At 43.0% G+C, this 26167-nt stretch overlaps 1 protein-coding gene across 1 annotated transcript; it reads right to left on the bottom strand.

Annotated features, from left to right (window-relative positions):
- Positions 1-26167, bottom strand: PTPRJ (protein tyrosine phosphatase receptor type J). Its single transcript, XM_050898317.1, has 22 exons — positions 26009-26167; positions 24968-25231; positions 21020-21286; positions 19823-20089; positions 18407-18673; positions 16916-17182; positions 15719-15985; positions 13644-13931; positions 13254-13388; positions 9836-10046; positions 9568-9686; positions 8900-8987; positions 7809-7850; positions 6952-6960; positions 6774-6861; positions 5585-5675; positions 4647-4720; positions 4363-4497; positions 3835-3954; positions 2907-3067; positions 2284-2419; positions 1-1534 (listed from the first exon to the last, which is right to left on the bottom strand). The coding sequence occupies exons 1-22, from the start codon at positions 26130-26132 to the stop codon at positions 1376-1378; spliced, it is 3579 nt and encodes a 1192-aa protein (XP_050754274.1). The 5' UTR covers positions 26133-26167; the 3' UTR covers positions 1-1375.

Below are 26167 nucleotides of genomic sequence, written 5' to 3'. Positions count from 1 at the left end.
TGGTAATGCCTAACAGTTATGTACCAGCAAAATAAATCCAATCTAATCCTTGACTTGTAAAATCAGCAACTAGGGTTTTTCTGCTTGTTTGTTCTGTTTTTAAAAGGACCAGTTAAAACAGCAGCAGCAGTATATTGCAAATAATTATAAAACAATTACATTAGATCAATGAGATGCAGGCAGGTAAGATGTGTCTCAGTTTTGAATGGCTAAAACAACCGAGAAATTGGTCTTTACAGCAGAATTTTGTGCAATTTTTTTGGTAAAAACAGTAAAGCCAGTCAATCTGTTTGGGAGTGCTTGGACACTAGGAACCTTAGTTTTGACATTTTCACAGATTTATATATTTGAGGAAAAACAACAACAATGATAAAAAGACACCAACCTGAGTAAAACTCTATTAGAATAGAGTGATCATTATTCAGTAAATCATATATTGCACCTTTAAATAAATCATTATAAATTGTATAAAAACAGGAATACCAGCCAGGAACAGGGAGGAGCTATTCTGTCCTTCATACACACCCACACGCCCCCCCGCACACACATTCACATATTCACTTGCTCAGTTTTTTTACTATAGTTAAAGCTCGGAGTGACAGACCACACTCCTTTTCCTCTAGCAGAGGCACCGAAACATTAAGGCAGGGGATATTTGTGGTGAAATGCAAAAACAAAGCTCACCTCCAAACTTCTGGAGAGTCCTGCCAACAGTGCAACTACAGTTAAGTCTGACATAAGCCTTATTTAAAAATCTGTGTTCTCATTAAGAGTTTCAGTACAAAAATAGAATCTCTGCTGGTTTTTTTCTAGCGTAGCAACTAGAAAAGGCACAATTTCCAAGTATAAATGTCCATTTGAAGGAGCTGTTTGTACTCCTTTTTTAAATAAAAAGGAACACAGAAAAAAAATCACAGAGGCACATATCTATTAGCTAAGTAACCAGATACAGTAGATAAAATATGTTCCTGAAACTTATAATTAAATATATTAAAACAGCCCACAAGCCTGGTGTCTGTAAATGAAATCATATAAAATTGTAATAAAAAGCTTGTGTTATTATTTTAATATTTAAATTCTAGTTCACCGTTCATACTGCAAATGCTATTTCACCTATCAGTACTGTTAAATTCCCAAGAAAAAGCAAGATTCCTCTGTTAAAGTTTTGCTTGGTTTTGTTCATTTTTTTTTTAATATCAATCTGCGGCTCCTGCCAGCATTGTGTTTTTCCTCCTGTAGATCACATCTTCGAATGCGGCCAGAACTGGAGAAGGCAGACATGAGACACTGCACACAAGCCCGGAAACCATGAGTAGAACACCTCCCTTTCCTATGCGCAGGTAACACCTCCAGGAGGCACTGCATTCCTTCCAGGCTACGCGTGGTAGCCATTGGCCTTCCCGAAGCCTGGCCCAGGCGTGAAATTTTCATAGATTGCCATTGCTGTCATGTTTTGGTAAATAAGATCAGTTTTCTTGTCTTTCTGGGATCTAATAATATCCATAACACACTGGTTTAGGAAGACGTACTGGTCCTGATGGGAGAAAAAGAGAGGGTAATACATTTCTAGAAAATACCTGATTTTGGAAGTAATTCTGCTCCTGAATATAGGTTTTGGGTTTTGGATACACTGCACTGAATGTTATCACAGAGTATTTTTTAGAAGTTGTATGTATAGTTCATAGAAAATAGGGCTGGAAAGGACCTCATGATGTCATCTGATCAACCCCCTGTAAAAAACTAGGATCAAATTTACTGTCATGCCTAACACCCTCTTAAAAGACTTTCATGATGGAGATTTTACAGCCTTTTTCAAATCAGCTTGAGTTAATCCACACACCTTTTTGGATCAAAGCGATAATGTCAGCAGGAACACGTGTTCCTGCAGAACACAAAAGAAAAGATGCATACGGAGACCACTTGATTCAAGATAATTCTGGTCACAGCTATGAGGATAAAACTCACATGGGTAAAACAAGCTGCAAAAACCAAAACAAAACAAAAAACCACCAAACTTTTTCAGGATTTGATTCTTTCCAGCTGCAAATGCCAGTCCTACAAAGTACTCTGTAAAGAGATTGCTTGGATGTACTACAGCCCCTGGCTGCAACTACTTTTGCGGGAAGAGATGAGGCAGGAAGGAGGGAAGTTAAATAAAGAGCGATTTCAGATTGCTCCTTAATGTGTTATCTTCCTGTAATTCTGAGCTACATCTTGAGTCCACCCTTCCTGGATTATTACGCACATTTGGAAAACATGCTGCTGGATGAAAGACAGCCTTACCTCAGTTTGCACCATTAAAGGTCGGTGCATGCGAAGATCATATACCACTCCATACACATCCACAGTATTCTCCATTTCAATCTGCTGAATCAGGCGGTCAATAGCAATGAACGTCCCTGTCCTCCCGACACCAGCACTGCAATGACACGGGGAAGCTATTTACTGCTTTCTCTCAACCACCCGCCCACCAGTGGCCTGATGAAAAGCCAGCAGAGCTAGTAAGACGCTTTCTATTATTTCAGTGGCACAGGTATTAAAAGTCTCTACAGTCCAGAGAGGTGGTTCTTATCATCATCAAGGGAGGGAGGACATGCTTCTAGGCTTCCCACCCTTGCACTTCCACAAGATTACATATAAAAGCACTTGAAAAGGCAACTTTCTCAGCTAAGTTTTCCAGGCTAGGAGAGCCGGTCTATTCTAATGCAATTTTGTATCACGTATTCTGCTACATTTGCGAAGCACAGGGCAAAGGTTTTAACTCGGCAGGGTGAACAGCCCATGTCCTTCAGCAGAGAGACTTGTTTTTCTTTTTTTTTTATTTTTTAGAAGAATCACATTGAAAAAGAATTGTTCTTAAAAAAGCCACAAAATAAAAGTGTGTCTAACAAACATGTTCTTCCTACCTGCAGTGCACCAGAGTGGGAGAGTCGATTGGATTTTGACTGCTGTACTCATGAACAAGGTGTCTAAAGTTGATGAGAAGGTCTGTTGTCTCCGGCACTCCATGATCTGGCCAGGAGGTGAAGTGGAACTGGCGCACTGTGTGGCTCTCCGGTGTGTTGGACTAGAGGAATACATATTAAAAATAAAAGAAAACCTGCTTCAGAGGAGCAACAGTAGGGCTTCCTGCCGTATGTACTGGACAAAGCTCAGCTTCATTAAAGATGTCCGTTAAAACTGTGCAGTAATTTGATCAATGATATTTCAGTTTCCCTCTTCCTTCCACTCTAGTAGAGAATACTTTGAAATAATTTCCTTTTACTTTTCACTCCACTCCAAGATCATCTCTGCTGCATTAGATTTGGTGACACAGATGGGGCTAATTGTTCAGTCGAGCAGATATTACAAGCATCTGCATAAGCACAAGTTTTGGTGCAAATGTCGGGGAAACACGAGCTGCAGGATCACTGATGGGGCAATCAGTATTTCCCATTAGCAGGGTGGATTTCCTGGCAGATCCCTTTCTGCCACAGGGATGGTCTTACTGACAACTCATTCCCACCTCTGGATACATTACTAAAACACTGTTGTGAGAAGCCAGGGCATATGAACAAATGCATATACATAAATATCACAGGAATCTCAGTTTTCAGCAAGTAGCGTGAAAGATTTTAAATCAGACTTTTGGCAGAAAGACGACCAACACATTCAAAGCCTCAAATTAAAATAAACCACTCTTATCCTTTTCCCTCAGATAACTTTGAATTTGATTAAGTTTTAGTGAAATTATTATATTCTGTCACTCCAGTGTTGCTGGACATGTGAAGTCCCAGCGATACGATAAACCACTTCTACAGATATTTATACACTAACAACCGAGGGGGTACTCACCTTTTCCACAGTGAAGTCCCTTATTGTCCACTCTGGAAGGACAATCTCTGAGACCATTGTCACAATAATGTCACCATAGCTCTTGGATTGTTTGTCTGGCCAGTATTGCTCACATTTTGTCTAATAAGAGAGTTACAAGGTTAGACACATTACATACAGCAACGAAGCAACTGACTGTTGTTTTAAATAACACACCACCTGAAGCAGGGCTAGAAAGCACGTCACCCTTCCCAATGGCCTATCCCAGGGCAGGAGAAGCTCTACCAAAATCATTCTTTAGGGAGAAGAACCCACCCTTAAAGACAGCGATTCCACAACCCTTCCGAGACAATCTATTCTGGTAGTCAGCAGATATAAAAATGGGAAAAAGCTAAAAAAAATTTGGCTTATTTAATTTAGAAAACAGTCTTCCAGTAAGTGGATGGTTGTTAAAAGAAAGCGGTCAGTCTCCAACCTACTAGTGTAACAACAAAATTAGAAGAGATCCAATCGTCTTCAAGAGACAGTTCAGTTTTAATAAAAGCATACCCGGGCTTGTTCAACACATTTTGTCAACATAACAATAGAGTAGATATTCTTTTCCCAGATCATGCGCCAGAAGTCTTCTATAGTATTGGGTAAAGGACCCTGTGCAGCAATAAATGCCTTCTTTGAGTTATAGCCCTAAGAAGAAAAAAACAAAATAAATATGTATACACACACACGTGCATCAATGAGACATAAAAAGCTGATTTTAAACATCATTATGAGCTGTTAAGCTGACATCATAGAAATACACATTATATTTCATTTCAACTAATGAAGCAACTTACAGGCATGTAGTTTGCATTAATATAATCATCAGCTGCAGAGCTTTGATCTGAAAGTTTAACACGAGAAATATCATCTGCAGAAAGAAAAAAGGCAAAGAAAATTATGAATTTTAGAACTAGAAGCTTTCGGCAAAATACTGCTTATCTAATGCACAGTTTCTAAATAAAAGGTGTTTTAGAACAATGTACGCTTTAAGAATATAACTTTAGGAATCATAAATAGCAGTAGTTTAGAATTTTTACAATGAAAGCCTTCAGAAAAATGAGTGGCCAGGATAAAGATTCAGAATACTCAACACAGATTTATTTATTTATTTTTGAACATGATTTGGTTTTGCATATTTATATATTTTTAATCCAACATGAAATTTACTGTAGTTTTAACTACTGGAGAAAAATAGGTAATTTGTCTCCTGCTGCCATTGCAGCTGAGGTTTTTCCTCCAAAGCATCCCTAAGTACCTATCACTGCAATTCCTTCTTACACTCTGCTACGCTGGGGTGCCTGCAGACAGCTTGGCAGGGCTTAGGCTCTTAGTTCATCTGCAAAGCTGGCCAGCAGGGTCTTAATATTTCTCACAGCTCTGCACATCTATCTGTCTGTAGTCAACCGTTAACCTCTTGGTTTTTTTCAATCTGGACTGCAAGTTTCTCACAAATGGAAAATTACAATTATTTAATTAAGGGAAAGTTCTTTAAGGAGCTTTCTTGAGGGAAAGTTTGGGAACTTTAGGGAACATTCTTGAGGGAAAGCTCTTTAGGTTTGCTTATACCGTGATTTCGGGAAAGCAGCAGCCCAAATTTATTCATTTGGAAGTTGACAACATTAATCCCTCTTTGAAACCTCTGGGTACTATTAAAGCCAGATTAGCCAAACCCAAGGTTTTTCACCTAAAAACTGAACCAGCAGAAGATGCAAAACCAAAGAGAGTAACTCACATGGTAAGACGTTGTTGTATCTATTTTTTCCCCTGTTCTCAGCAAGTTCAGCAGCAAATTTGGGCTGATGAACACCAGCAGACTTGAGTTCCTACAATAAAAGAAGGATTCGTGAGCACCTGGTCCTGGTTTAGGAATCATACAGAAACACATGACAGACAAATACTCCCAACACTCTTGGCTTTTGCTGTACAAGTAGGCATGTTAAACTGGGATAAATGATGATAAAAATCATCTTTTTACACAGTGGCAAACCTGACAGAGAAGGGATTAATACAGAATGTAGGAACAGTAGCATGTTTAAAACTCAGGGATGGGCTTCAAACGCCGAGAAACAGTTTTGCAGAAACACACAACACTGACATCAACGGCACACTCATTGTGACCCCAAGGCAGTGAACTACTTAGCACAAGCTTTGCAGACATTACAGGGAGAAAGGGAGCAAGTACATCATGAAAGGACTGAAGGAAGCAAAATCTGAGAGGAAGGCAAGGTGGAGCACCAGCCTGCAAAGTACAATCAAAGGGACAGAATTTGATCTGGAAAGAAGAAGAAAGTCAATTAATAGCTTCAAGGAGACGAAAAAAAATGAGATTCTTTAACAGCAGACATGACAACACAGAATCCTTACTGACACTTGATTCCTGTCTTTTGTACCTTATAACAATTGAGCTTTAGCACATTTCATAGAAAAACATGTATGGCCACTAAGCAAATCATAATTGCTGTTTCTCTGACTGCTCCTTCGAGCTATTCACAGGTCTGGTTTGCAAATCACACCTACACACTAAAGAAGTCAGTGATATTAGCAAGAGACCTGTCTTGCTTTGTAGAAAAACAAGACAAAGCAAAGTGCAGAGAAGTTAAATAGCTTTCCCTACGCTAACTCTAGTGCGACTGGGTCAAGGACTCAGGAGATTCTCTCTCTGGTGAGAGCTCTGACCAGCAGGCCATGCTATAAGCTCACAGGTAGAGATAATAGTTGAGGATGTGAAGCATTTATCATGCACTTCAACTAAATTTGGAGCTGAATCAGGGAAGGGAAAGCTATACATGCGGCTTATATAATATCTATAATAAAGGTCCCTTCTCTTCCCCTTCAGTAAGCCTCATGTACACTCCATAGGAAAGCTAATTTGCCTTTGCAAATGTATTTGCCATGAAGCTCTCTCCACTGAGGGCACATACCTCATACTCTTCAGCAAAACCACAGTTGGAGTCAGCTTGCTGCTTCTTGAAGTAGGACTCAAAGTTCTCCACTTTAATCATTTTTGATCTAAAATGAGAAAAGCCATGTATTGGTAACCGGTATTAGGCAAATAAACCATGAATTCAGTTAATGTGTTACAAAGTGTGCTTTACTTACTTCTTGACTCTTCAGGGTAGGGTGGGGGGAAGAAAAAAAAAGGTTGATTAGACACATGCAGCTGTATTTTTCACTATGTGAATCTAAGAACGAAAGCATGACTATTAGTAGCAGCCACAAAACTGTGCATTTACAGGGGACAGGATATCAAGCATAGCATTTAACTGATCTGTTAAACCAAGGAGAGAATAGCGCATCCTTCAGGAGAAGGATATCACAGAAGGTGTCAGTCAGCCGCCTCTGTACTCCTGTCAGATTGCCCCATTCCCTGGTGTATTTTATGTGAACTATCAAAGTCTACACAGGTGGGACTTCATGGGACGCTCCGGCCATGCCTTTCCATCAGCACAAAAATTGGTGCAAGAACCAATAATGTGATTCAATTGCACTGCCTGTGACTTCCAGTATGTTGTGGTTACCCTCCCCTGGCCAGCTTTTACAATCTCAACATTATCCGAATTAATGGCTCAGCACAAAGTAGCCATAAAGCAAAGGAAAACTCAGGTCACAGTGCAGAATTTTGCCTATGTGCACTTCATCAACAATTGGGATTGTTTCCTCAATGCGCACAGAAGCCTACGTTTCACTCAAACATCCCGTGTTTCAAAACTACGTGGAGCATTTGTGTGTCCAATAGCGATTCATGAAGCGAGCACTCAAGTCCCTGTGGCAGCTCTAGAAGTCTTGAGCAATATGATCATTTTTAGTCTGCAGGCTGGAGTCTTTAAATTTCATGAGGAATTAATACTGCAAAATCCTATGTAAAACTGCACCAAAAACAAGTATCAGGGTTCAGAGTAAGTTTTGCAACTATCGCTTGAGCTCAGAAAACAATGTGTGAAAGGATATAGACTTACTTAATTGGAGAAAAGGACACTTCAGTATTTCTTTTATCTTTCCTATAAGGCAAAAGAAAACAACACAATAGGTTCACAGTAGAATTTAATGGAATGCATATGAGATTTATGACGGCAGCTGTTTCCTGTGCCTGTTCAGAAAAATTTCTTTTAAAGCATCTCATTCTGTGCAAAAAACCCCTCCTGATGCAAACCTTACACCTGGAGTAAGAATGAAATACTTCATCCTTCATTCAGTGATGTTTTGCAATGGGACTGTTTCTTTCTGTTGGAACCAGAGTATGATGCCTGAACACAAAGCACATAGTTTGGTGGAAGCAGTACATCTGAGGGATCTGCATCTCAGGAGAATCGCTACAGTAAGTGTTCAACAGTGATGTGTCAGTAGTACTGAAAGTGGTAGTTGAATGAAAATAAGTGTTCCTAGTTTTAAAGGAAGCTGCTCTTATTATTGTCCACAGCTATTGGACACGCTTGTAAAAATAACAGCAGTTAATCAAAGAAACTAAGAAAACTGGACTAAGGGCCCCACAGCTAACTCTTTAGAAAGGATGTACCACATGATTGGAAGCAGGAAAAAGCCTTTGTGGGCTCTTAAGTCCCAGATTATTTGGAAAAGATTGGAAACTGAGAGACCAGCTCAAATCCTAGGCAACTCATCAGCTTCTGGAAACTCCAGAATGGATGTTTCATGTGACAGGCCATCAAGCAACTAAAAAGTATGATTAATGGATAATTTAAAATAAAACCATCCAAGATACAATTACATATGTCTTTTAGCACAGTAATTTGCGATGTTTGCTCACTTCTGAATGAATTACTTCATCAGCATGCATGAACTCAGAAGAGCTAAACAAAACAAATCTTAACTCATTAGTTTGTAACTATGGGGTTGAACAAAGTCATTTAACTAGTTTGACACATCAACTCTAATCTGTAACATCCAAACAAGATTTTTAATAGAATGTATTTTAAAGCATCATGACAGAAGTGTGTAAAACAGAGAGAGAGAGGCCTTTTTAGGAGAAAGACACAGAAGAGAAATACTGGTGTTCCTCATCACAACAAATACAATAATAAACACACATTACCTTCTCCTTCTCCAGAATATGAACCCCCCTACAGCAGCTACAGCCAATACAGCTAAAAGGCATCCAATAATGGCTCCAGCAATAACACCTGATAAAAGAGAACAAGTATTACTCATTACCGATCTACCTCTTTGGCAATGATCTAACTCAATCAACATGCTACAAGAGAACCTTGCAAGTGACAGAGCACACTCTGCTCTGCTGAATGTCTTTTCTTTACTGCGTCCTTTAGCAGTACCAGTATTGAAAGCTCATTAATAATAATAAACCAAGGATGATAAATTAATAAAAAATTGGGATCAAAGGACCAGTATTTGCATTCCAATACACCCGATTCTAATTTACCAGAACTGTTAGAACATCAGTTGCTTTTTGCTACTTGTTTCTGTACCAAAGTCTCACTGTGCCATCTAATCGCTTTTAGCATGCCATGAGTAGCACAGCTTTTTGCTATTTCCACAGTGGAAGTCATACATGGAAAAAAGAGGTCACCTGCAGAACCAGCAAGGTATGAATTTACAGAGCAGTGTCACTGCAAAGCTAGAAAGAAACAGTCCGTCAGAGAAATCAACGGGTGTTTTGCTATTATGAAACTTGCCATAATTAAGGAGTCTCCACACACTGTGTATGGGCCAAGATGCCACTCCTATATTTGACATTAACTATACCTGGATCCTGGGGTAGCAAAACCGCCTCAGAACAGGGTGAAAACGATACATAACTCTCTTCCCCCACAATGATGTTGGCCATAGTAAAGGTTATGTTAGTGAAACCTGCAACACTTGCCCTGTTGGTAAGGGAGAATAAAAAAAAAAAACAAACAGGTACATTACATGGTTTTAACAGCCTTAAGCAAGATCTGTAATCTTTTCATCAGATGATCTTTTAGATTTCAACTGCAGCAAAATTAACCAAACAGTGGTTTGAAATAAATACCTGTATGAACGAAGTGGAATCAATGGTCCGTTTTCGTAGCCATACATTGTGTTTCCCTTGCCTACATTAATGATGTTGGTACCATTCTGAGAACGGAAAGAAGGTGATTTTGCCTGCTCTGTATCTATGACATACGTTACATAGGTGACTGTTGTCGTCTTCTTGAAATCTTTGTATGTGTTGTTCAATTTAGACTTCAAAGACCCACAACCTTCAGGAAAAAAACAAGGATATATGTGGTATACATCATCCACTGATTTTGTATCAATTGGCACAGTGGCTGAGATGGTCACATTAAACACAGTTGTCATTACTCTGTAAATACTGCCTGAAATGAAAGGCTGAGTGCAACAGAATCTCAGAAATTTCTTCTACTGCAGTGCAATCTATTGAACTACCTCCCTACTCCCCAGTGTTATTTGTTTTAATCTCTTTTTGGTTTTACTTCTACCACATATAGTGGAGCTTCTCTGTAAAGGTACATTAGTGGTGAATTCTGGTGTCCTCATGGACAACCTTCGCTAGATATGTCAGTCATATCCATACGCACTCTATCAACTATCACATGTAGAGAGTACAATGCAAACAATGTAGAAGTCGTCAATTGGTATTTGGTAACATTGTGCTACCCAAACAGCATCAAGCCTCATTCAGGGTGACACTGAACTTGTCCTGACCTATACTTCCTTGCTGTGTCTTACAAGAAGTCTCACACCTAAGCCGTAAGAGACGAAAGAGTTATTTTCTGCCTTTTCTTGACATAGACAAGCACTGGACAAAACAGTGATCAGAACAGTTTCTCTTCCAGAAGACTAAGAAGAATGGGTTACTGCAGTCAAACAGTGACCAACAGGACACCATCTGCAGCATCACTTTACAGTGTCTGTTGTTAGAAGATGAACCCTAGAAACTTGAGTCAGTTGACGCACTTGTGACCCAAGAGGTAATAAACAAGCTCAAATTACCAGTTGTCCAACAACTCAAGAGCAAGCAAACTGACATAAATACTCAAAGTGTTGCGGGAGGAAGAAGAATCTTGCTCATTTGACTGAAGTTTGCATACATTGCTCTCTACTGACTGCCTTTACAAAGCTAAAAGCTCCTCCTAAAAGCAGATATAGTACTGAATTCACCTTTAAAAAGGAGAAGCCTTGCAGGAGCTCTGAAAGGTGGAAAAGGTCTAGTAAGTTTTATACAGTTGTGTAGGCAAGGTTTGATCTGCCACCTGTGAGCTGGTGGCTCACTGCCACAAGTAGCAAAGCTCTCGCCAGCTCTAACTGTGTAGGAACAGGGTGCAAGACAGCTCTTCTAAAGCACTAGTTCGGTTACATTAAAAGCAGCTGAGGTTGCAATTAACTCAGTTGCCTAGAAATGGGTGTTCAATACTATCTGAGATACATTGTATGTCCTGTCTGGTCCCTAGTTTCCATTCCAAAAGGATGTACATCCCAGGTTATACCTGCACCTCCTTGTGGATGTGTTGGATATCACCCTAGCACATCTCAAACAGCCTTCGACACCATTGCTTACACAACTGAATAAAGTCCCCTCTGTCTATCCTAAAGGTAACGATGTCTGTTTTAAGACAGAGAAACACATTAATGCTACTTCAACACTAGAAAGCTGAAGCGATGTTTGCTTGTAAGGTTGGTTTTCTGCTCCTATCAAAGCACTCAGACTCTATATTATAAATACAGGCTGTCTTCCTTATTTCTCTCAACCACATCTTGAAAGTCCTCTTTCTTGAACACCTTGCAATCAAAACCACACAGAAGAACGTACTGAATCTCATCAAGACTAAACAGGACTGGCTGAAGGTACAAGCAGAGCTGTTGCTGCGTGCAAGAGATTGACATTCAACTCAGCAACTCTGGGGCAGCTGAGTAGGCATGTGAAAAAAGGAATTTTCTGCACCAATGTACTACATACGTATATACACACACGGGCATTTCTTGGACATATGTTGTATGGAAAACCACAGAAGAAAGACCTACAGTCAAACTGCTGCAAGATGAAGTTCCAGTGTTAAGACAAAGGGTAAGCATGAATGTCAAATCCCACTTGTGGGAAACAATCTCCATCAGCTGCTTTATTCTTCCAGTGCACTGGCAGAAATGAAAAGAAGTTCAACTGGAACCTACACTGCAAAGGTAAGTTCTTTAATTTTATGACTTATCACTAGACATTCACCAATTAAAGACACTTCTCTGTTTTGATGCTTTAAAGAGGTGAGTTTGATAAACTACCCTCTAGCTTTCCATGGCGTTCAACCTCCCATAGCATGTAATGCTGACAATGCTATTCAATCCTTCCACCTGCACCTCATCTCTCTCAGTTAATAAAGTGTTTTAAGTCAAATCAGAAGGAAAGCTCTCTTCCTTTTTTTTTTTTTTTTTAAAGATCTTATTGCAGACATCTTCCAGCTGAAGAAGGGAGAGAGAAAAACATCCCACATTCCAAAGCTGCTTATATTAGTAGCTCTGAAAATTATTCTGTGGGGGAAAAAAGGATACTACACAATCTTGTGGCAGGAATCACTGGCAAACCAAGATGGCAACAGCACAGTGGCAATACATATGAGACTTATATACAAGGATAAGTCACACTGGAAAAGGCTGAGTGAAAACAGTGACTTTCTGAAAACAAGGAGTGATCTGACTTCAAGCAAGCAAGGTATCTGCCTCATGATTTCTGAAAGGTGATTGAAAATACTGAGTCAGCTTTTTCTCTATCCATTTAACACCTACTTAGAGTTTAAAACATAATGCTGTCTGATAAATTGTTTCACATATCTACAAGATAACTTCATAACATCGTCCTGGTTTCAGCTGGGATAGAGTTAACTTTCTTCTCAGTAGCTGGTACAGTGCTGTGTTTTGGATTTAGTGTGAGAATAATGTTGATAACACTCTGATGTTTTAGTTGTTGCTAAGTAGCGCTTATCCTAAGTTAAGGCCAGCAAGCAGGTGTACAAGAAGCTGGGAGGAAGCACAGCCAGGACAGCTGACCCAAACTAGCCAAAGGGATATTCCATACCATAGAACATCATGCTCGGGATATAAACGGGGGGGGAGGGGGGGGTAGCCAGGAGGGGCGGATCGCTCCTTGGGCATCTGTCAGTGGGCGGTGAGCAACTGCATTGTGCATCACTTTTTTATTTTCCTTTTTTTTTTTCCCCTCTTCTTTTTTTTGTTATATTCTTTTTCATTACCATTATTATTATTATATTTCATTATTACTATTATTGTTAGTATTATATTTTACTTTATTTATTAAACCATTCTTATCTCAACCCATGAGTTTTACCTTCTGTCCTGATTCTCCTCCCCATCCCAGTGGGAGCTGGGGGAGGGGGGGTGAGGGAGCAGCTGCGTGGTGCTTAGCTGCTGGCTGGGGTTAAACCATGACAACATCTTACCTTGTTCTTCTGTTGTGATCATTACTGCATAGGCTTTTAATGGTCCATTCACTGAGTCAAAATCAGAGAATTCAACAGACAATGAGCTGTGACTGACTGCCTTGACTAAAGGAGCTTTGCTTGGAGCAGGTGGGTCTATAAACAGAAATATTTTTTAGTACCTGAATGACTGATAAAGAAAAGTTTTCCAAACAAGAAAATGCTGTAATACTGATGCTGTTCAAATAATGCGTATTTATTGTGTGTCACATTAGACTTTGCACGAATGTAGTGTTTTATTCATAATCTGTAGACTGATGAAGTACTGCATATCAAGTTTGGTATTCTGCAATCATGAAGTTAATATTTTGGTCCTATGAATATCTTTCATTCTCAAATCTTAATGCTTACCAGTAATGCTCGTATTACACATTTTCTGCACTGGAGGGCTTTCAGAACTATTTGAAAGAGTTGCAATAGTAACAGTATAGGTGCTGAAATAATCTAAAGACGCTGTTCTGAAGGTTTCCTCTGAGCCTTCTCTCATGCAGGATGGAGTTCGTTCTTCTTTTTCCCATGTATTGTTAAATATTTTAATTTTGAAGCCAGAATTGTTACCAGAAGGACATTCCCACTTCAGCATTAGGGAAGACTGCTTGGCCACTGATTCACACTGAAATGAATTCACTAACGCAGGAACTGAAAGGGGGAGAAAAAAAAAAAAAGGAGTAAGAAACCAAGCATTGTAGTAAATAGAAAAAGCTGTCTATTTGTAAGTTCTGTGTATAAACATTTGTAAAACTTCAGTATTCCTTTCCACTTTTAAAAAGATGAAGCTACTGCCTACAAGGACTTGCTACCCTATGAGGAAGAGAAGTATTTAGCACCCTAAGTATGCAGACCTCTTCTGTGCTCTCTAACTCCTCTGCAGACAGGTTTACTGAGAAAATTTAGGTTGAGTATCTGTCAAGATCAGCAAAGTCTTCAAAATACCATTCAACCATTGAACATACTACTCTAAGAACATTTTTAGAGTAGTATTTAGATTGACACTAACTCCCTGTATAATTATGTAAAACTCTTAGTGGCCAACAAATAAGAAAATGAATATAAGCTCCGTGCATTAAGAGCACAGCAGTAGCCATCCTTAAGAGCAGCAAGTACAACATGTCAGTTTGTGTGAGAGTCCTATAGGACACAATATAAAAATTGCAACCTTATGACCAGATACAAAAAGATATTTAAAAAGTTAATGTAGCAGTAACACTGAGAAGAAAGGTCCCTCTAAACTATGTATCTTATAAAACTTGGCCTTCAAGACCAAAACTCTTATAACTTCTACAATTGTAACACACTTTCCTCTCTTGATAAAGAAGTATTTGGTACTTCCAAATACAGGGGTAAGAGAGTCATGGATTAAATTATTTTGTTATTAAAAAGGGGTATTATTTTAAGAAACTAAGGAGAAGCAGAATTGTGTACCAGAAGGAACAGATTTAGTCAAAAGATAGATGTGAGTAACTGGGACTTATTTCTACTGCATTTTATAAATATTTCTTCTCCTTCAATAACAGTATCAGCTACTCCTACAAATACAGTGAAATTATAGAAGGTTCCAGGGTTTATGTCTGTAATAACAGCTCTGCTGACACTGGATGTCTGGCTTCTAGAGGAGGAACCATGACTTTGGATCTCTATCCTATAGGTGTAGTTAGAAATATCATCTGTGCTTCATGGGAAAAAATCAGAGACCAGCATACTCTGCCCGGATATGGAAAAGGGAGCTGGGCTCTGTGAAAGTCAAGACAAGACGCTATCAACGCTCATGAATATTTGCTGACAAACACAGACAGAAAAAGCAGAGGCACAATCACACTTCCACGTTTTGGACAGACTGACCATTACGAGTAGCCAAGCAGTACCTTCACAGTACCAGAGACTCTCTTAACGGGTTCATGCTGGGGCACCTCTGGAAACCCCACTGTGGAGCTCTGGGACAGATTCACTTCACCTCAGTCCAAGTGGGACAAAACGAAGAAAGGACACAGCAGCACATCTCCACAACAAGGGGGAAAAATGGTCACAATGCCTAGCATGAGGAACACAGGAGTACCTCAAACTTCTCCTCTCTGCTGACGAGCTGAGCAGAGCAGCGTGGCTGAGAGCCACACAGGACAGTGTTGCCCACAGCCCAGCTGCAGCCACGGGCCCCTACAAAGGGGGAAGTTCCCCAGGCACAATGCACTCTCTGTGGGAGTCCTTCAAAATAAGGACCTGAGGGCCTCATCCACAGGGAGGAGAAGGCAACAAAACCCCCCACAGAACCCCCTTCCACACATTAACTTCGCTGACTTCAGGTAGGCCGTGTGCAGCACTTTTGCCTGAAAAAATATGGTATTTCAAACCTCGGGCAGGTAAGCAGAACCCTGTGCTACATAGCAAAATATAGTCCACCAGAAAAAGGGCTGCAAGAAACTGTGACTTACTTGTATACAGGCTTACGGATACTCCTTCTCCTTCCGTCCAACCATCAGCCGCTACTGCAAATACCGTGAAATTGTACATCGTCCCAGGGATTAACTCGGTAATTTCTGCTTGGGTAAAACTGGACATCAGGTTCCTAACACTGGTACCATTTACAACCTCTATCCTGTACGTGTAGGAGTTGGAAGCAGCATCATTCACCACCCATGTTAAGTTGACAGAAGTCACACCAACATATTCCGCCTTGAGATCAAGAACTGGGCTGGGCTCTGTAAAAGGCAAGACAACGATCTGTCAACCTGCAACAACATCTGCTCACATACACGGACAGAAGAAACACAGGCACACCGCTACTTCACTCTCTTCACATCACTCATTGTTCAGGGTGCAGGAGCACCCCAACAACATCACCAGACGCTCCTGGAGGCTTCTGCATCAAAGGGCAGCTAAGAGATAACTGAAGAAAAGTCATCTTGAGTGAGATTCATCTCCCTTCGATGCTCCAAAGCAGAAACACAGGTCACCACAGTGCCAGCACTCCTAGGATTTTGCTTGGGAATTCAGAGATGTGGTCAGGAAAGACACAAGGTTGCAGGGGAAGGCAGGGAAAGCAGATGGTGGTATATCTGCGCACAGCAAAAGGCAAGGATCATCAAATATCACTGCAAGAGGAACAGAGGTGATGACCCAGGCACCCTGCTCCTTCGCCACCCTTCATGCCCTGAAGTCACTCCTGAGCTAGCGCTGCCTAAAGCTCACTCTCCTGCTGCAGCCCAACGGCAGGTGCAGGCCCCCAAATCACACAAGTTCCCTGGGCATAACACATTCTCTCTATGTGGGGGCCCTTTAAAATAAGGGTCTGAGGCCCCCATCCTCCAAGAACTGAAGGCAGCAAAAACACCCACACAAATCCCAGGCCAGGGACGCAGGCTCTTGGGAAGACTTCCTTCATTGTGTCGCAGGCCTCGGCGACAACCTTCAACAATCGCTAGTTTTGAGGGGTTTGTTTTACTTTGTTTTTAAAAAGAAGGCTATGTCTCTTCCACACAAACATCTCTGCAGGCAGGCAGGCAGGCAAAGCACAGCACCTCTGCCTGAAACAGTACTAAATTTCAACCCTCAGGCAGGTAGGCAGAGCCCTGTGCTGCACAGCAAAATACAGACCACCAGAAACAGGCGTGCAAGCAACTGTGACTTACTTGTATACAGCTTTACGGACAGTCCTCCTCCTTCCTTCTGACCATCATTCGCTACCGCAAATACCGTGAAATTGTACAAAGTCCCAGGGATTAACTCGGTAATTTCAACTTTGGTGACACTGGATGTCAGGTTCCTAACACTGGTACCATTTACAACCTCTATCCTGTACGTGTAGGAGTTGGAAGCAGCGTCATTCACCGCCCATGTTAAGTTGACAGAAGTCACACCAACATATTCCGCCTTGAGATCATGGACTGGGCTGGGCTCTGTAAAAGGCAAGACAACGATCTGTCAACCTGCAAGAACATCTGCTCACATACACGGACAGAAGAAACACAGGCACACCGCTACTTCACTCCCTTCACATCACTCATTGTTCAGAATGCAGGAGCACCCCAACAACATCACCAGACGCTCCTGGAAGCTGTTGCATCAATGGCTGGGTAACGGAAAAATGAGAAAGAGGCATCTCAAGTACGATTCATCTTCCTTTCACATTCAAGAGCAGGAGCACAGGTCACCACGGTGCCAGCACTCCCAGGCTTTCCCCTGGCAATCCAGAGAGGTGGGCAGGAAGGGGAGAAGAGTGGAGGGGAAACGCAAGGGTGGTACATCGCTGCACAGCAAAAAGTATTTAAGACCAAATATCACTGGAAGAGGAACAGAGGTAATGACCCAGGCACCCTGCTCCTTCTCCAACCCTCATGCTCTGCGCTCACTCCGATGGCAGAGAGTGCATCTCCAAAAACCCTCTCTCCAGCATCCTATTGTCTGTGCATCTTCAAAACAGGGCAACTAGCTATTACAGTCAGGCAGCACAGGAGAGACTTTTGGGAATCAACCTGAAAGGTAGGAGCACACATGCAGGTACATTTCAGGACAACACAAATGACAAGAACAGGCACCAGTTTTCTTTCAAATACACCCTATGGAATGACCAGGCTGGGCTACAGCCTTGCAGGCCTGGTCCAAAATGGTCCCTCCAACACCATGTGTCAAGACTGTTGATACTCAACATGGCAAGGTGCTTGATGGCCAAAGCAGCCCTCCTGAACTAGCGCTGCCTAAATCTCACTCTCCTGCTGCGGCCTGATGGCAGCTACAGGCCCCCAAATCACAAAAGTTCCCCTGGCACAATATGCTCTGTGTGAGAGCCCCTTAAAAGAAGAATCTGAGGCCCCCATCTTCTAGGAAATGAATGCAATTCCCTTTCCCAAATTTAGAAGAGAGAGGTCCTTGGGGAAAAATCTCTTCTCTGCATTGCCAGCCTTGGGGACAAACTTCACCAACAGCTTTCTATCAGGACAATGCTGCTTCTGCACTTTAACAACCCATGCTTGACAGATTGCCCATCTCCAGCTCCAGGATCAAAACATCACCTCTACCTGCAACAGTATTGAATTGCAACCCTCAGGCAGGCAGGCACAGCCCTATGCTGCACAGGAAAATACAGTCCACCAGAAAGAGGGCTGCAAGAAACTGTGACTTACTTGTATACAGGCTTATGGACACTCCTTCTCCTTCTGTCTGACCATCAGCCGCTACTGCAAATACCGTGAAATTGTACATCGTCCCAGGGATTAACTCGGTAATTTCTGCTTGGGTAACACTGGACATCAGGTTCCTAACACTGGTACCATTTACAACCTCTATCCTGTACGTGTAGGAGTTGGAAGCAGCATCATTCACCACCCATGTTAAGTTGACAGAAGTCACACCAACATATTCCGCCTTGAGATCAAGAACTGGGCTGGGCTCTGTGAAAGGCAAGACAACAATCTGTCAAGACAGAGAACTAAAGAAAGAAGAGCCACAGCCACATTTCCCTGTTCCACATAGAACGAGCATTATTTGTAGCCAAGCAGCACTTCTACAGTATCCATGTCCCGTTGCAGACATTCATGCTGGGGCATCTTTGGAAAGGCCACAGGAGTTCCGGGGGATATTCTCTTTATTTCATTTCACATGCTAGAATTATTTGTTTCCACAGTGGGTTTCCAGACAGAGAAACAGATAGAAATCAGGGAAGGAAGCACAATGCAGTGTGATCTTGTTCTGTTAACTCAAAATTGTACCCGCGAGTCTTAATATGAGCCCTTCAGCCCAGCCTCTCCTCAACATCAGCAGAAGGCAATGGCCTCTTTGAGCAGGTCCAACAGCTGACCCACCCTGGGGGGCTGTGTCTGCAAGCGTGATTCAGCATCAACACTAGGCAGACAAGAGTCACCTCAGGCAGCTTAGACAAGATCATCTACTCAGTAGCAGCTCCAGGACACACTGCTTCTAATTGCTTGGTAGGGATGTTGCCTGTTCCCTTTCCACGCCTGAGCTAGACACAAAAGAAAGATTTTCTCCTCCCATCTGTCCCTCTGATCTGGACAAAAGGTGCCATGGCGCAAAACCAACAAAAATGGCACCACAGTCGATAATGTGGCCCTAGGCGCCGTCACAGCCCACAGGAGCCCCAGGCCAGGGACTTTCAAAGAGCTCAAAACAATCTTCAAGTACAAAAAGCCTCTGTGATCCTGGTCACCACATCCCTGCACACCACACCCTTTCGTATGAGCTGTGATAATGTGCTCCCAGAAGCGTTGTAGGGGGCCTCTTCAGCCCTCAAGTCTAGAGAAAGTCACGTTGTTGTAGCAGCTGGATCTCTACATAGTCTTGACCAGCCAAGCTGATGAAATAACTGCTTTAGAGGCCTCGCACGCACACACAAAGACACATACAATCTCAGTCTTTTTCCCTTTTACCAAAGACCACTTGGCATTCATGCTCACAGGCACCTGGAGCAAAGCAACATCCCAATGAGAAACAGTACAAAGTTGGAAACTCAAGGTAAAAAAGCAGGGCGATTTGGTACAAACTACATGTTTACTTGCAATTGAGAGGCACCATTTCCTTACTTGTATACAGGCTTACGGATACTCCTTCTCCTTCCGTCCAACCATCAGCCGCTACTGCAAATACCGTGAAATTGTACATCGTCCCAGGGATTAACTCGGTAATTTCTGCTTGGGTAAAACTGGACATCAGGTTCCTAACACTGGTACCATTTACAACCTCTATCCTGTACGTGTAGGAGTTGGAAGCAGCATCATTCACCACCCATGTTAAGTTGACAGAAGTCACACCAACATATTCCGCCTTGAGATCAAGAACTGGGCTGGGCTCTGTAAAAGGCAAGACAACGATCTGTCAACCTGCAACAACATCTGCTCACATACACGGACAGAAGAAACACAGGCACACCGCTACTTCACTCTCTTCACATCACTCATTGTTCAGGGTGCAGGAGCACCCCAACAACATCACCAGACGCTCCTGGAGGCTTCTGCATCAAAGGGCAGCTAAGAGATAACTGAAGAAAAGTCATCTTGAGTGAGATTCATCTCCCTTCGATGCTCCAAAGCAGAAACACAGGTCACCACAGTGCCAGCACTCCTAGGATTTTGCTTGGGAATTCAGAGATGTGGTCAGGAAAGACACAAGGTTGCAGGGGAAGGCAGGGAAAGCAGATGGTGGTATATCTGCGCACAGCAAAAGGCAAGGATCATCAAATATCACTGCAAGAGGAACAGAGGTGATGACCCAGGCACCCTGCTCCTTCGCCACCCTTCATGCCCTGAAGTCACTCCTGAGCTAGCGCTGCCTAAAGCTCACTCTCCTGCTGCAGCCCAACGGCAGGTGCAGGCCCCCAAATCACACAAGTTCCCTGGGCATAACACATTCTCTCTATGTGGGGGCCCTTTAAAATAAGGGTCTGAGGCCCCCATCCTCCAAGAACTGAAGGCAGCAAAAACACCCACACAAATCCCAGGCCAGGGACGCAGGCTCTTGGGAAGACTTCCTTCATTGTGTCGCAGGCCTCGGCGACAACCTTCAACAATCGCTAGTTTTGAGGGGTTTGTTTTACTTTGTTTTTAAAAAGAAGGCTATGTCTCTTCCACACAAACATCTCTGCAGGCAGGCAGGCAGGCAAAGCACAGCACCTCTGCCTGAAACAGTACTAAATTTCAACCCTCAGGCAGGTAGGCAGAGCCCTGTGCTGCACAGCAAAATACAGACCACCAGAAACAGGCGTGCAAGCAACTGTGACTTACTTGTATACAGCTTTACGGACAGTCCTCCTCCTTCCTTCTGACCATCATTCGCTACCGCAAATACCGTGAAATTGTACAAAGTCCCAGGGATTAACTCGGTAATTTCAACTTTGGTGACACTGGATGTCAGGTTCCTAACACTGGTACCATTTACAACCTCTATCCTGTACGTGTAGGAGTTGGAAGCAGCGTCATTCACCACCCATGTTAAGTTGACAGAAGTCACACCAACATATTCCGCCTTGAGATCATGGACTGGGCTGGGCTCTGTAAAAGGCAAGACAACGATCTGTCAACCTGCAAGAACATCTGCTCACATACACGGACAGAAGAAACACAGGCACACCGCTACTTCACTCCCTTCACATCACTCATTGTTCAGAATGCAGGAGCACCCCAACAACATCACCAGACGCTCCTGGAAGCTGTTGCATCAATGGCTGGGTAACGGAAAAATGAGAAAGAGGCATCTCAAGTACGATTCATCTTCCTTTCACATTCAAGAGCAGGAGCACAGGTCACCACGGTGCCAGCACTCCCAGGCTTTCCCCTGGCAATCTAGAGAGGCGGGCAGGACCACCAACTGCCTGACCACTTTCAGGGTTTACGAAAAGTTAAAGCATATAATTGAGAGCGCTGTCCAAATCGACCACCTCTTTAGGAAGCCTGTTCCAGTGTTTGACCACCCTCTCTGTAAAGAAATGCTTCCTAATGTCCAGTCTAAACCTCCTCTGACACAGTTTTGAACCATTCCCATGAGTCCTATCACTGGATACCAGGGAGAAGAGATCAGCACCTCCCTCTCCACTTCCCCTCTTCAGAAAGCTGTAGACAGCAATGAGGTCGCCCCTCAGCCTCCTTTTCTCCAATCTAGACAAGCCCAAAGTCCTTAGCCGCTCCTTACAGGACATTCCTTCCAACCCTTTCACCAGCTTTGTTGCCCTCATCTGGACACATTCAAGGACCTTCACATCCTTCTTAAATTGTGGGGCCCAGAACTGCACACAGTACTCAAAGTGAGGCCACACCAATGCTGAATACAGCGGGATAATCACCTCTTTTGACCGGCTGGTTATGCTGTGTTTGAAGTACCCCAGGATGCGGTTTGCCCTCCTGGCTGCCAGGGCACACTGCTGACTCACATTGAGCCTGCTGTTGACCAGCACCCCCAGATCCCTTTCTGCAGGGCCGCTCTCCAGCCACTCCTCTCCCAATTTATACTTGTGCCTGGCATTACACTGTCCTAGGTGCAGAATCCGGCATTTGGACTTGTTAAATTTCATCCCATTAATCATAGCCCAATGCTCCAATCTACCTAGATCCCTCTGCAAGGCCTCTTGTCCCTCAACAGAGTCAGCAGCACCTCTCAGTTTGGTATCATCAGCAAACTTGCTAATGGTGCATTTGATTCCTGCATCTAGATCGTTGATAAATATATTGAACAGGACTGGCCCTAGAATTGAGCCCTGAGGAACACCACTGGTGGCTGGTCGCCAGCCAGATGTAGCCCCATTCACTACAACCCCTTGAGCCCTGCCCTTCAGCCAGTTCTTCACCCAGCGCACTGTGAACCCACTCATCCCACAGCTGGACAACTTGTCCAGAAGGATGCTGTGAGGGACTGTATCAAAAGCCTTACTAAAATCCAGAAAAACTACATCCACCGCCTTCCCTTCATCCACTAGGCAGGTGACCTTATCAGAGAAGGATATCAAATTAGTTAAACAGGACTCTCCCTTTGTGAACCCATGTTGACTGTGCCTGGTGATTGCATTAGTCTTTAAATGCCTTTCAATAGTACCCAGTATGATCACCTCCATAATTTTTCCATGAACTGAGGTTAGTCTAACAGGTCTGTAGCTCCTTGGGTCTTCCCTCACGCCCTTTTTGTAGATTGGAATAACGTTGGCTAGCTTCCAGTCAGCAGGGACCTCCCCAGACTCCCAAGACCTTTGGTAGCTGATCGAGAGGGGTCCTGCCGTAACATCCGCTAGTTCCTTTGGTACTCTGGGATGAATCCCATCAGGCCCCATGGACTTACGAACATTCGGCTGATACAGCTGGTCCCTTACAATTTCAGTGTCCACAAATGGAAAGTCGCTGTTCCCACACTTGTGGTCCTCCAACTCAGGGGACCGAGCAGCCCAAGGTCTATCAGTATTATTAAAGACCGAGGCAAAAAACACATTGAATGCCTCTGCTTTTTCTTCATCCCGATTAGTCAGACAACAGTCTTCAACAAGTATCGGTCCAATGTTCTCTTTAGACCTCCTCTTGCTATTAACATACTTTAAAAAAAGCCCTTCTTGTTGTCTGACACAACACTGGCCAGTTTCAACTCTAATTGAGCTTTGGCCTTTCGTGTCTCCTCCCTGCATATATGAACCATGGCTCTGTAATCTTTCTGCAAAGCCTGACCTCGCTTCCATAGATCATACAATTTCTTTTTCCTCTTGAGCTCCACGAGGAGTTCACTGTTCAGCCAAGCTGGTCTTCTGCCCCACTTGCTTGACTTTCAACACAGCAGAATTGCCTGCTCCTGTGCTTCTAAAAGGTGGTTCTTAAAAAACTGACCAGCACTCATGGACTCCTAAGCCCTCAAAAGCAGGTTCCCAGGGTAGTCTGCTAAGTAGCTCCCTGAATAGCTTAAAGTTTGCTCTCTTGAAGTCCAGGGTAGCAACTCTGCTGTCTTTTTTTCTCTCTCATTACACTGAAAATTTTAAACTCAACCATTTCACAATCACTGTGGCCAAGACAGCCACCTACCATCACATCTCCCACGAGTCCTTCTCTATTCACAAATAGCAAGTCTATGAGGGCATCCTTCCTAGTTGGCTCACTGAGTACTTGTGACAAGAAGTTACCTCCCATATAAGGAGATATGAGGAGATGAGGATGGAGGGGAAGGAAAGTGGGTTTTCTTTGGCTGGTTTTGCTGCATTTTTTTTTTTTTAAAGCAGGCATATGTTTCTTCCACACATTAAGACCCCATGCTTAGTAGACAGCCCGGATTAGGCTCCAAGATTAAAACATCACATCTATATACAACAGTTTTATATTTCAGTCCTCAGGCAGGTAGGCAGAGCTCTGAGCTGCACAGCAGAAACAGGGCTGCAAGAAACTGTGACTTACTTGTATACAGGCTTATGGACACTCCTTCTCCTTCCGTCCGACCATCAGCCGCTACTGCAAATACCGTGAAATTGTACATCGTCCCAGGGATTAACTCGGTAATTTCTGCTTGGGTAAAACTGGACATCAGGTTCCTAACACTGGTACCATTTACAACCTCTATCCTGTATGTGTAGGAGTTGGAAGCAGCGTCACTCACTGCCCATGTTAAGTTGACAGAAGTCACACCAACATATTCCGCCTTGAGATCATGGACTGGGCTGGGCTCTGTAAAAGGCAAGACAACGATCTGTCAACCTGCAACAACATCTGCTCAATACACAGACAGAAGAAACACAGGCACACCGCTACTTCACTCTCTTCACATCACTCATTGTTCAGGGTGCAGGAGCACCCCAACAACATCACCAGACGCTCCTGGAGGCTTTTGCATCAATGGGCAGCTAAGAGAGAACTGAATAAAAGTCATTCTGAGTGGGATTCATCTCCATTTAACGCTCCAACAAGAAGCACAGGTCACCACGGTGCCAGTGCTCCCAGGGCTTCCCTTGGGAATCTAGAGAGGTGGGCAGGAAAGAGACAAGGATGTAGAGGAAGGAAGACAATTAAAAACAAAACAGAAACATCAGGGTTATGTTCCTGCTGCACACTAACATCCCATCCTTTGCATATAGCCCAGATCAGGCTCCAGGACTAAAATATCACGTCTATACACAATAGTATCGAATTACAATCCTCACATAGGTAGGTAGAGCCCTGAGCTGCACAGAAAAATACAGTCCACCTGAAACAGGGCTGCAAGCAACAGGGACTTACTTGTGTACAGGCTTATGGACACCCCTTCTTCTGTCTCATCATCATTCACTACCGCAAATACCGTGAAATTGTACAGCGTGCCAGGGATTAACTCAGTAATTTTGGCTTTGATGACATTGGACGTCAGGTTCCTAACAGAGGTACCATTTACAACCTCTATCCTGTACGTGTAGGAGTCGGAAGCAGTGTCATTCACTGCCCACATTAAGTCGACATAAGTCACACCAACATATTCTGCCTCGAGACCAAGAACCAGGATGGGCTCTGTGAAAGGCAAGGGGGGGGGAGGAAAAAAATCTTTTAACCTGCAAGAATATTTGCTGACAAACACATAAAGCCCTCTTCTCCCCGCCCTACCCAAATAACAGGTCTCTGTAAAACAGTAATCAGCCTGGGAAAATAATCAAGCCATCCTTATATGTTGCAAGGCACACTTGCTAGCTCTGCAATCTACTCTAACTCCTCAAATTTCACTTCATCTCAAGGAGTAAAACTGTCCAGGTGCAGCAGTGATTACTGTCCTGCCTCAGTTGTCATCTTCATGCAGGGTGCTGAGAAAGACTGGAACACACAACCTGCTGTTATTTTTTCCTAAGCTGGCTATCCCAAAAAGAAGAGCCTTTCTAGCTGCAAGATTCACACACCTCTCCTCTAGATACATGATACAGCACCCTCTATACTAAGTAGAGTACTTCAGCTGTACTCTGTTATGTATGTATTTCAAATCTGTATGTCACAGTATGTTTGAACTGTTGCAGCTGTAACCTAAAAAGCCACAATAAGCAGGGAAGGGAGCCCAAGTCTAACAGTGATAAAACTATTTCAAGGCCACGTGCCAATCACAGCGTTACATTGCACTCCCAGTCAGCTGTGCAGATACATTTCTTTGGCTCATTCTCTGCTCCAGTAAAGCAGTTGGATCCATGCCCCTGCAATGCTCTTTGCACTCTGGACTAGAGTTCGGGCTTAAAATGCTAATGCAGTATAAAAGCACAAAACACCCTGAAGATTCACATCCCAGTCACATTCCAAACCACTTACGTGTTACATTGTTCTGCTCACTCATTGCCCTGTCGGATAGTGACACATCCCTGGTTGATCTTCCACCTCCATAGGTTTTGTTCCCACTTGTAGAGTTTACTGATAAATTATCATTACTACTCATTCCTGTTTCTGCAGTTACATTTTTTGAGCTGCAGT

Source organism: Gymnogyps californianus, chromosome 5 (assembly GCF_018139145.2).
Source record: "Gymnogyps californianus isolate 813 chromosome 5, ASM1813914v2, whole genome shotgun sequence".
Taxonomy (NCBI): Eukaryota; Metazoa; Chordata; class Aves; order Accipitriformes; family Cathartidae; genus Gymnogyps; species Gymnogyps californianus.
This window is presented reverse-complemented; position numbering and strand designations above follow the sequence as displayed.

Coding starts and splice junctions, on each gene's coding strand:
- PTPRJ (XM_050898317.1), bottom strand. CDS start 26,132: ATGAGTAGTAATGATAATTTATCAGTAAACTCTACAAGTGGGAACAAA. Junction 13,389..13,643: donor GTGTAATACGAGCATTACTG/GTAAGCATTAAG, acceptor TTCTGTTTATAG/ACCCACCTGCTCCAAGCAAA. Junction 5,676..6,773: donor GTTTTGCTGAAGAGTATGAG/GTATGTGCCCTC, acceptor CTTTTATTGTAG/GAACTCAAGTCTGCTGGTGT.